The 12,195-nt window shown below is 42.9% G+C and overlaps 1 protein-coding gene across 8 annotated transcripts in view; it reads right to left on the bottom strand.

Annotated features, from left to right (window-relative positions):
• AHCTF1 (AT-hook containing transcription factor 1) overlaps nt 1-12,195 on the bottom strand; it is a 215,027-nt gene that overhangs the window by 102,293 nt on the left and 100,539 nt on the right. For all 8 annotated transcript variants that reach the window (XR_013221111.1, XM_077283248.1, XM_077283249.1 and 5 more), the window contains 4 exons: nt 8,539-8,595; nt 8,104-8,250; nt 4,082-4,269; nt 3,784-3,928 (listed from right to left, as the gene is read on the bottom strand). Coding sequence is in view for 7 of the 8 variants with exons in the window: in XM_077283248.1 (XP_077139363.1) it covers nt 3,784-3,928; nt 4,082-4,269; nt 8,104-8,250; nt 8,539-8,595 (537 nt within the window). In the remaining variant the exon portion in view is untranslated. The remainder of the gene's footprint in view (nt 1-3,783; nt 3,929-4,081; nt 4,270-8,103; nt 8,251-8,538; nt 8,596-12,195) is intronic.

The raw sequence follows: 12,195 nt of genomic DNA, 5'->3' as shown, positions 1-12,195 counted from the left end.
TCAACATCAGGATACCACAGAAAATGATGCCACCAGTGTAGGGGGGCGCCTGACCAGGTTTCTGGGGGGGTTGGCAAAAGATCAATACAAGCCCGTGGATCTTACAACTGATTGCTCAGGGTTACAGAATAGAATTCTCTTCGCCTCCCCCACAAAAATTCCTAATCTCCAGCTCCCAACTCGTCTCAACCTCTCCCATGTGGGTAGATATTCAAGACTTACTAAAAACAGCTGCGATAGTCCCAGTGCCTCCCCAAGAAATAGGACAAGGGTTTTATTCAAGCCTATTTTCCATAATAAAGCCCTCGGGGGAATCAAGAACAATTATAAATCTGAAATGCCTAAATACATGGGTAGTATACAAAAGATTCAAGATGGAATCTATAAAATCTACGATTCCCCTCTAAGAAAAAGGGGTGGTGATGTGCACTCTAGATTTGAAGAGTGCGTATTACCACTTCCCAATTTACCCAGGCCACCAAAAATATCTCAAGTTTGCAGTAGAAAAAGAAGGCAGGATCTTCCACTAACAGTTTTGCTGCCTACCGTTTGGCCTAGCCTCAGCTCCAAGGGTTTTTACGAAGATTATGATAGAGGTAGTGGCCTACCTAAGAAATCAGGACATCATGGTCGTACCGTATCTGGACGACTTTCTAGTGGTAGCGGACACGGTAAATCAGCTCAGAACCGACTGTCAGTCTTTAATTTCCACACTGCAGAACTTGGGGTGGATCGTAAATTGGTCAAAATCCGATCTAGTACCCAGACAGAGAATAAAATTTCTCGGAGTCATACTAAACTCAAGTGTGAGAATGTCTTTTCTGCCGGAAGAAAAACTGCGAGGCATAGTAGACAGAATTCGTCAGTTCACAAAGAACAGAGTTTCCATCAGAGAAGCCATGAAGGTCCTGGGGCCGATGACGGCCTGCATACCCTGCGTAAATTGGAGTCAATTTCACTCTCGACGACTTCAGCAAGCGATTCGGTTATCCTGGGACAGCAGACAGGGGTCGTTGGACAAAGTGATACAGCTGTCAACTCAAGTAAAGACTTCGTTACGCTGGTGGACAAATCCCAAAAATCTGCAGCAGGGAGTTGCTTGGATTCATTCTCCCGAAGTCATAATTACCACGGACGCAAGTCAACAGGGCTGGGGAGGACACATCCAGGGAAGATATTACCAGGGTCAGTGGAGTCAGGAGAACAGCAGACAGTCCTTAAATTTCAGAGAATTGCTCGCAGTCTGGAAGGTTCTATCCTCCGCCCAGTCCTTGATAAGGAACATACATGTGAAAATACTCTCGGACAACACAACAGCAGTAGCTTTCCTTCGACATCAAGGTGGTCCGAGACACAGGGCTATGCAGCAGTTGGCAGAGCGATTTTTCAGATGGGCAGAAGAAACGGTACTCTCGATCTCGGCTGTACATCTGGAAGGTACCAGAAACCAAGTGGCGGATTTCCTGAGCAGAAGAACAGTCTTATCGACAGAATGGGAATTAAACAACGAGGTATTCAGAGACTTATGCCAGCGTTGGGGGAATCCAGCCATGGACCTCTTTGCAACCAGACAGAATGCAAAGGTCAGCGTCTTTTACTCACTGAACCCTCAGGAGAACCCGACCGGAATCGATGCCTTCTCCCAATCGTGGAACAGAGGCCTGTTATATGCATTCCCTCCGCTCGCGTTAATACCAAGGACTCTCAGGAAAATTGCAGAAGATAAAGCCAAAGTCCTACTTGTGGTACCGTTCTGGCCAAAGAGAAGTTGGTTTTCCCTATTGAAGAGAATGTCAAAGGAGAAACCAGTTTTTCTTCCACGAAGAACAGACATACTCTTTCAAGGTCCCATTTTCCACCAGAATCCAGAAAGTCTTCGATTGTCGGCCAGGATCCTGAACGGCAAGTTCTAAAAGCGAAAGGCTTGTCAGATGAAGTTATTTCCACGCTTCAAGCAAGTAGGAAGCCGGTAACCTCTTCCATCTATACTAAAATTTGGAAAAAATTCTGCAGCTATTGTGGAGAGGCGACAGTCGATACTGTTCAACCTAATATACCCCAAATCCTTGATTTTTTGCAATCTGGTTTTAAAGCGGGTCTTAGACCCAGTACTTTAAGGGTACAAGTGGCGGCCCTTAGTGTCTTTTATGACTGTACCTTATCGGCCCACCCCTGGATTAGTCGGTTATCCAGGGCAGTTGCACAGTTGCGAGGTTAAAACCATTGATAAGGAAAACTGTCCCACAATGGGACCTAAATTTAGTCCTTAATGAACTATGTAGACATCCGTATGATTTAGGGAATGATCTAGATATTAGTAAATTGTCCTTAAAAACGTCTTTCCTTGTAGCCATCACTTCGGCAAAAAGACTGGGTGAGCTTCAGGCCCTCTCTATCCAGGATCCTTATTTGCAGGTCTTTAATGACAGGTTGATTTTGAAACTGGATCCAGCTTTTCTCCCGAAGGTGGTCTCGGATTCAAATATGAATCAGGAGGTCATACTCCCTTCCTTTTTTCAATCGCCTAAAAATCAAAAAGAAACTCTCTATCATAACCTAGATGTTAGAGAAACGGTTCTTAAATACCTAGAGGTAACTGCACCCTGGAGGGTGGATAATAATCTTTTTGTTCAGTTTAGAGGCCCAAACAAGGGTAGAAAGGCGTCTAAATCCACGATCGCGAGATGGATTAGATCCACAATAATTTCGGCCTATAAGGCTCAGGGAAAAAATCCACCGGGGTGTATCAAAGCACACTCGTCTAGATCAATGGCAGCCTCATGGGCAGAAAAAGGGGGGGCTTCAGCAGATCAAATTTGTAACGCCACATCCTGTTCTAATCTTAGTACCTTTTCCAAACATTATAAACTAGACGTAATGTCGACACAACTAGGGTTTGGCAGGAAGGTGCTCCAGGCAGTACTCCCACCCTAAGAAGTAATCTGCTTTGGTACTTCTCCATGGTGCTGTCAGATGGATGACCTGGAAAACGGTAATTAGTCTTACCGGTAATTGTATTTCCAGGAATCCATCCTGACAGCACTGTTAGTTTCCCTCCCCATGCTAAATCACTAAAAACTAATGTGATGTAAACATTTGTATCTTGTTTTGTTTCAATAAACTATTCTTTTTGGCATCCATCCAGATGTGGTACTTTGGAAAATCACTGACGGTTGGTAGGGGGAGGGTCCTTTTATACTCTCGTAGTTTCCTGTCACACTGTGGATAAGAAGGACAACCTCCATGGTGCTGTCATGATGGATTCCTGGAAATACAATTACCGGTAAGACTACTTACCGTTTTTATTACATTTTGCTCTGCGATTCAAATTTTTTCTTTGGGGAAATATGTGCCCATGTTGAGGATTTCTGTGTGGATTTTTCCGCTCAGTTCTTGAAAAAGCTGCAGGTAAAACGTACTGCGCTTTACCTGCGGATTACCCGTGGATTTACAGCGTTTTTTGTGCGGATTTCACCTGTGTTTTAACACCTGCGGATTCCTATTGACATGGTGCTGTAAACCGGATGGAAAACTGCTGTGAATCCGCAGGGGCCGATCCGCTGCGGATCCGCAGGCAAATCCGCAACGTGTGCACATAGCCTTATTACTCTGATCACTGGGATAGTGCATTACACATGTCAGTGTAAACAAAACGTCTCAGGGGTGCCCACTGGGTGGGAGACTGAACCCCCTCCCAGATCCCTCTAAAAGCTGCCATAGAAAGACAGACAGAGTAAAGAAACTTTCTACAGTCATGGTTACACTGACTTTATAGCCTCTTACCTGTTCAGAATCTGTGAAAGTAAGCTTCAGCAAATCTTCCATAAGTCCCATTTCTTGACATGTTTCATACATATGTTTCAGCAGCTCTTCAACTTTCAATCGGCTAGAGTGGAGCTTTTGCAGATTCCAAGCCTCAAAGATGTGCCTACAAATTGTGATACATCATTAAATATACAGCCAGTGGATATTCTAAACCTATAGCTGTGCCCCATTTCATCATGATATTGGAATTGTATATGCAGAACACTCCAAAAGACAACTAGAAATTAACATGTGACAAGGGCAGCAAAAAACTTACCTGTTTGATAGAAATACAGTCATGTGAAGCTTAACCTCTGCACTGTTGGATATTGGAGGCTTCATAACTTGAATATAGCGTAGGGCCTGTCTGTGGTCTCCTTGGCACATTAAGGTCTCTATAATCAGATTGTGCTGCCATGTCATTACCTTACTTGTGGCAGGATGAAGAAGACAGTCCACTGAATTCTAGAAGTGGAAAAATTATCTTTTATTCGTGCTTAAAGGGAACCTGTCAGCTACAAAAAAAAACACATCATTTATCTGCAAATGTAGTGGTAATAATGCCCCTTGCACATTGATTGACTGGCTGTCTGTAGACAGTCAATGCACGGTGACAGTGATTACAATAACACTCAACGTGTATCGACAAGCAGCTCCCTGCACCATCCTATGGAAACAAGAAGCTGTATAAGAAAGAGAGAATGAAACTTAACCCAGGGGATTTTTCATTTTTGTGGTCATTTGTTCCTAAACTTCTCTGTTGAAATACATATGAGGGATTGTTTTCGCAGGATGAATTTTACAGTCATACCAAACATGCAGCAGTTTCTATTTAAATAAAAACCTTTCACCAAATTTTTCATGTTTAGCAGGACACACGATGCAATAGTGGCTGCAGAGAGGAATTTATTTTTTGGCTCTCTGTTGAGGTGATATTAGCAAAGTATTTTGCACCTAACAAGTTATCTTTTGTCAAGTGCAAGAGTTTTTGCTTTCACAGGTGGTTGTGTACTTCTCCCCACTGTATGATGCTGACCAATCATAAGCAGGCAGCAACACAGCAGAAAAAGGACACGCCCCCACCATAGCTAAGAAAGGGTGTCTTAAGGTACCTTCACACTAAACAACTTTACAACGAGAACGACAACGATTCGTGACGTTGCAGCGTCCTGGATAGCGATCTCGTTGTGTTTGACACGCAGCAGCGATCTGGATCCCGCTGTGATATCGCTGGTCGGAGCTAGAAGTCCAGAACTTTATTTGGTCGTCAGATCGGCGTTTATCGTCGTGTTTGACAGCAAAAGCAAGGATGTCAGCAATGTTAAACATGGAGCTAACGACCTGTGAGAACGATAAGTGAGTCACCGCTATGTCACAGGATCGCTCCTGCATCGTTGTGGAGCTGCTGTGTTTGACATCTCTACAGCGACCTAAACAGCGACGCTGCAGCGATCGGCTCGTTGTCTATATCGCTGCAGCGTCGCTGAGTGTGACGGTACCTTTAGTGTGAGATGTAACTCTTCTAAAATGTGCTAAGTGTCAGTGTAGCGGAGATCAGCTGTATCTCATAACAAACCATTCAATCAGCTCTCCTTTTAAAGCACTGTCACATGTAATGTATTGCCTCTACCCCCACACAGTCTGTTCAAAGTTGTGTCGGTATCACACTTATGTCTGATATACTCAGAGCAACTTGTAAATCACTCTACAGTGAGATCAGAGCAGGCTGACATATAACACACAGGAGTATGACAGAACGGGAAGGCTGCTCCTATGTGAGACAAAACAGCCCTGATCTCACTACAGAACAAGTACAAGTTGCCCAGAAAACAAAAGACATAAGTGCGATTACATCTTACTGACAAAGCTGCTTGAAGCCATCTATGATGGGGGCGTGTCCTTTCTCTAGTATGTTGCAGCCTGCTTATGATTGGTTAGCATCATACAGGTGTAAGAACCACATGCCACCAATTAAATCTCTGTGATAACTGATTAGGTGCAAAATAGTTTGACAGCTAAAATCTCTGCAAAGAGACAAAATTATATATATATATATATATATATATATATATATATATATATATATATATATATATATATATATATATATATATATATATATTTTATTCTACTCTGCACCCACTATTATATCCAGACTTCAGTTTAAGATGAAACATTTGATACCAGGTCCTCTGAGTGCTCATTAAAAAAATGAATACAATTTTGCTTTTTGTTGCCATTTTCCTAGACCCGCAACTTTTTTGTTGTTGATGGGGCTGAGTGAGGGATTGTTTTCTGTGCACGATCCAAACATTTCATTGAAAAAATTTTTATGTCCATACAAATGCTTTGTTTTCTTATTACTACTTTTTTTTAGGTCGTGAGGTGAGCAAGAAAATGCTATAGAGCAGTGTTTCTCAACTCCAGTCCTCAAGACCCACCAACAGGTCACGTTTTCAGAATATCCTTAGTATTGCACAGGTGATCATTTCATCACCTGCTCAAGCATTAATTCTATCACCTGGGCAATACTAAGGAAATCCTGAAAACATGACCTGCTGGTGGGTCTTGAGGACTGGAGTTGAGAAACACTGCTATAGAGTTTACCAATGGGTTAATTTGTTACCTATTTTAATGGATCATACTTTTATGATCCTGCAATAGTTTATAGTACATACAAGGGTAATCCAGAATATAGTGAAGATCGTGGCACTAAGATGACAGCGACAGGGGTCTTCAGCAGATCACAGGCTATCATAGTAACTAAAATCAGTCCCCACCAGATTGGCAGCAGTGTTTAAATGGGTAACAGTAGTGACTGGAAGTCAGCTCTAGCCGCGGCTGTTAGAGACGGATGCCGGCACTGTCATATAGCCAGTATCAGCCAAGTGTGGAGAAGCTCAGCTCCTAAGCCCACTCTACACATGCAGACCCCTGTTAATTCATGTCCTAATTTTGGAAACCGCTCACTTCTTGTATCCTTTTCTCCAGTAACCTTTCTAGACATGATTTAATAATCATTTACCTGCAGACTATCACAATATATGCAGATAAATAGCTTATTTATTTTTTTATTTATTATTTTTATATTCTATGGATCTGGAATTGAATAAGCAGGAGTTTCCAGTAGTGGTCAGTCCCTTAAAGGGAACTTGTCAGCAGGATTGTGCACAGTAACCTACAGAGTGTCAGGTGACACTGATACCTTGGTTCATGAAATCTGTCTTGTGGCTGTTTCTTAATATTTTCAGTTCTGTGTTAATGATCTGCTCGTGTCCTAAGGCGGGGTCGGTGTATGTGGTGCTCTGATTATATATCCGCAAGGCAGACTAATGATAGGTCACTGTCGCTCACTGACCTGCCCCCTAGTTTGCATAATAAATACCTGTACATGCTGAATAAAAAGAAAAGAAAAAAAACGCTCTTGCATAAAGGTGCAGGCCGTGGCACCTGCGCTGCAGCATTATCGCATGGTTACTGTGCATTTATTCCTTTTGCAGATTTACTTAAGTGAGGAAAAAAAAAATGGAGCCCGGGGCGCCTGCGCAGTACCAGCTATCGGTTTGTATAGAGATGCGATAGCTGATGTTGCGCAGGAGGCACCATCTTGCTGTAAAAAAAGAAAAAAAAAGTCCTCCATGAAGATGGCGCTGCCCACGTATGCGTAATTGCAGCTATTGGCGATCTCCGAAATCTGCTACTGCGCAGATAGCACCATCTTGGATGAGGACATTTTTTTTCCTTCTCCAGCAAGATGGCGCAACCAACGCCTGCGCAAAAGCAGCTATTGGCTCTCTGTACAAACCGATAGCTGCTACTGCGCAGGTGCCCCCGGGCACCATTTTCAAAATGACTTTTTCCTCGCTCAAGGAAATCTGCAAAAGGGAATAAGCGCACAGTAACCATGCGATAATGCTGCAGCGCCGGTGCCACGGCCGCCACCTGCCTGCAGAAGTGTTTATTTTTCTATTTAGTATGAGCTGGTATTCATTATGGAAACTAGGGGGCAGGTCAGCGAGGGATCAGGGACCTGTCAGCAGTCTGCATTATGAATAAATAATCAGAGCACCACATGAAGACCCCCCTCCTGGCCTGACTTAGGGCACGAGAATCTCATTAACACAAAACTAAAAATAAAGATTAAGAAAAAGCCACAAGATGGATTTCATCAACCAAGGTATCATTTTATCCAGTATACCAGCGCCGACCTGACACACTGTATGTTACTGTGCACAATCCTGCTGACAGGTTCCCTTTAGGGGTACTACTATAACATAGAAAAAAAAAAGGCAACAATACCTGATAATCATTATGATCCAAGAGCCAAAATCCTTGAATAAGTTTTATTAGACCACAAGGGACCGAAAAAGCTGTGGGAAATGATTCTATGGAAGAATCAGGCTTATCTGGGAAAGAGTACATGACATCCAACAAAAAATAGACTGTCTGGTATATAAAAGGTTAAGGTTATTTGCAATACACCAGCTCCTAAATAATTATCAATACTATACACAAAACTGTTAGTTTTGGTTTAGACAAAAGATCTCTAGCTTAATTTGTGCAAGAAATTAGTGAAACTTCGGCTAACAGTGTTGCATGCTAAGCCATGCCTTTTTCCACTAAACCATACTTTTTTTGTCTGGCAAGGTGCAAAAGTAGTCTAAAACACAAATATGGTGTAAAGTATGGAATACATTTTTGTTTTATGCCACCTGGTAAACATAAGAAGGATACAATTGTATGCTTGTTTATTTCATCTGTATCTTCTACTAGATATAAGTCTAGAAGTGCCTGCAACACACAATGTTAAAGTTGAGTTAGCAAGAATAGAAAAACATTAAAAAGCAGTATTCCCATCTCCAAGTCTCTGTCCCAATATGCAATAGTTGTAATAATAATATTAGCAAATCCCTCCAAATAGAAATGTAGCATAGTTCTTTAGATTCCCTATACAATAACTTAGGTATCCATGGATATTAACCGCTAACTGTCACTATACGAGTGATCTTAACTATGCATACCTATGCTACTGCTATGACAACTAACAATGTGCAGGGATGGTCTCCTATCAAAGACAGTAGCCATCTGGACTGTCACACTGTGATTCAGGGCAGTGACTGGACCTTGCAGCGCAGTACATCTACCTCAGTTTGCAGGATTGCACTTCCCATGTACGGCTGATGTCATGAAGCAGTAAATAATACCATATCACATATCATTCTTCTTCCTAGTCTAAAGTTTAAGTTGTCTGACTAGATCGCATTTTCTTGATTTTATGATTACAGGGGCAGCCATATCGGGCAAGGTTTTAACACTCAATATGACACACTTTTTTTTTTTTTTTTTTAACGGGGATAAATGTCCCTCTTCAGAACATTGAGCATAAAAGTTCTGCGCTGGTTAGGGTCCCAACACCCAGACACAAACCAATTAGCAAGTCAACACCCATCCTGTGATCATCACCCAAACGGTGATACAGGGTTGCCTGGTTAAAACAAGTTAAGAGAGAGGCTTTACAGATATGAAAAGTAGCAAAAGACTTATGAGGAGAATGAAAGTTTTTATGTTTCAGTTTTACTTTTTTCATTTTTCATTCCACTATATTGAAATTAAAAAAAAAAAAAAAAAAAGAGAAAAAGATGTTCAACATGCCACATAAAGTACTGAAAAATGGGAAGAGAACAGCAAATTAAAAATTAGATTTTCACACATATTGCAGGACACAGAACTGTGAGCATTCCCGAAAAGTCCCAATGGCTGGTAAAAAACAACAAATGACCATTTAACCTGCATACCAGACTGCAGTACCATCTATCACAAGTTGGCACAAGCAGAATCCCCTGCATAAATCTTGAAAAATGTTACCAAATGTGGACAGAGGCCAGGTGGCAGACAACCTGACTGTCCAGGAGGCTCCTACCACCCTATCAGCAGTAATCTTGAAGAGTGGAGACTTACCCTTGGGCCCCGTTAGCTTCCTTAAGTGCGGGAACCCAGAAGTATCATTTCTCCTTGCAGAGAGTGACATGTTAAGCATGCTGAGATGAGGAGACTTAAAGCCGCAATGTCCTCTGGGAAATATGCAAATTGTCTCTTTAGAGAGGAAGAGAACTAGAACTCTGGTGCCACCTATTGGAAGTAGCAATTCTAAAAGTCAATGTTGACCCTTTATCGAGCCTTGTCACATGACTTAGGGTAATAGCCAAACCAGAGTCTCAATTTGCAGACACTGTTTCGGGGTACTGCCCCTCGTCAGTGCAAACTATGAGATCTGGTTTGGCTGTATGAGAGGCATCTGACAGGGACCCAAGAAGGATCGTTTCTCCTTGCGGAGAGTGACATGTTAAGTAGCGATGAGCGAATATACTTGTTACTCGAGATTTCCAGAGCATGCTCGGGGGTCCTCACAGTATTTTTTTAGTGCTCGGAGATTTAGTTTTTAGCGCCGCAGCTGAATGATTTACATCTGCTATCCAGCATAAGTACATGTGGGGATTCCCTAGCAACCAGGCAACCCCCACATGTACTTATGCTGGCTAACAGATGTAAATCATTCAGCTGCGGCAAGAAAAACAAACTCTGAGCACTAAAAAATACTCGGAGGACCCCCGAGCATGCTCGAGAAATCTTGAATAACGAGTGTATTTGCTCATCGCTAATGTTAAGCATGCAGAGATGAGGAGACTTAAAGCCGCAATGCTCCTCTGGGAAATATGCTTCGTTAAGTGCAAAACTGATCAAAGTAAAAATGGTTATCTTGGAAGTTGATCAGCCTAGCGTGGTCCATTAGGGATCACAAAAAGAAAATTGAAACATTTCCGTAAAAGATAGGTAGGTCCTAATGGTTCTTACCCCATCTATTAAGTGGAGAATGCACTCCCATGGATGAAGGGAATGATAGGTAAAAGGAGGGGAGAACAAAGAACAATTGATGTGGAATGCCTAGACCAACCTTTGGAAAACAATATAGCACGGAGTGCAAGGAACAAAATGTGCTGATAGAGAGCAAGTAAGAGAGCCCTGCAAGAAAGGGAAGCGTGCTCAGGCACACTGTCAATGGAGGTTATTGTCACCAGAAATTATACCTTCTGTGAAAGAAATATGAAAGATGCCACTATCTGCTGAACTTCTATCTGAGGAATACTGCATGAGAGAAGAGCAAGATAGATGTTCTAGACATTAGCTACCTGGGAATCAACAGATGGAGATTTGACAAACAATTACCGTATATACTCGAGTATAAGCCAAGAATTTCAGCCCATTTTTTTAGGCTAAAAGTGCCCCTCTCGGCTTATACTCTAGCCATGGTCCCAGCGGGTCGGCGGGGGAGGGGCAACGGCAGGAGTGGCGACCGTCACATCATACTCACCGGTTCCCGGCGCGGTCTCTGCACTTCCTTGCTTCTCCGATAGTCTCCGGCGCCTGCAACTCTTTCTGTGTTCAGCGGTCACGTGGTACCGCTCATTAAAGTAATGATTATGGAAGCGACTCCACTCCCATAGGCGGAGCACATATTCATTACTTTAATGAGTGGTGCCATGTGACCACTGAACACAGGAACAAGCTGCCGGCGCGCGCCGGAGACAATCGGAGAGGCAGGGACATACAGAGAGACCGCGCCAGGTGGGGGTGAGTATGACGGGAGAGGGTGAGCCATGCGATATTCACCTGTCCCCGTTCCACCGCCGTGCTGTGTTTTCTGCGTCCTCTGGCTGACGTTCAGGTCAGTGGGCGAGATGATGTGGTTAGTGTGCGCCCTCTGCCTGAACAGTCACTGCAAACCTGGAAGACACAGCGGTGCAACGGGAACAGGTGAATATCGCAAGTTTCGGGGGTCTGACCCAGCGGCGACTCTGGCACCTGACCACATAGCGCGCCGGTGACTCGCCAGCTCAGGACACCGGCGCCCAGCGATGAGAGGAGAGTATGTCTTTTTTTTTTTTTTTTTAAATCGCAGCAGCATATGGGGCATATTATTCTATGGAGCATCTTATGGGGCCATCGACCTTTATGGAGCACCATAAGGGGCATAATATGCTATGGAGTATCTTATGGGGCCATCAACCTTTATGGAGCATTATATGGGGCATAATATTCTATGAAGCATCTTATGGGGCAATCATTAACCTTTTATGCAGCATTATATGGGGGCATATTTTAATATGGAGCATCTTATGGGGCCCATCATGAACTTTATTGAGCATTATATGGCGCTCCTGATTGAATATGGATATTCAAAAACACAACCTACGGACGTCTCAATTTTACTTTTATTGGTATCTATTTTTATTTTGAAATTTACCAGTTACTGCTGCATTTCCCACCCTAAGCTTATACTCGAGCCAAGAAGTTTTCCCAGTTTTTTGTGGCAAAATTAGGGGTCTCTGCTTA

The sequence above is a fragment of the Ranitomeya variabilis genome, chromosome 2 (genome assembly GCF_051348905.1).
Source record: "Ranitomeya variabilis isolate aRanVar5 chromosome 2, aRanVar5.hap1, whole genome shotgun sequence".
In the NCBI taxonomy this organism is placed as follows: Eukaryota; Metazoa; Chordata; class Amphibia; order Anura; family Dendrobatidae; genus Ranitomeya; species Ranitomeya variabilis.
The sequence above is the reverse complement of the archived record's forward strand: the minus strand, read 5'-3'. Positions and strand labels throughout refer to the sequence as shown.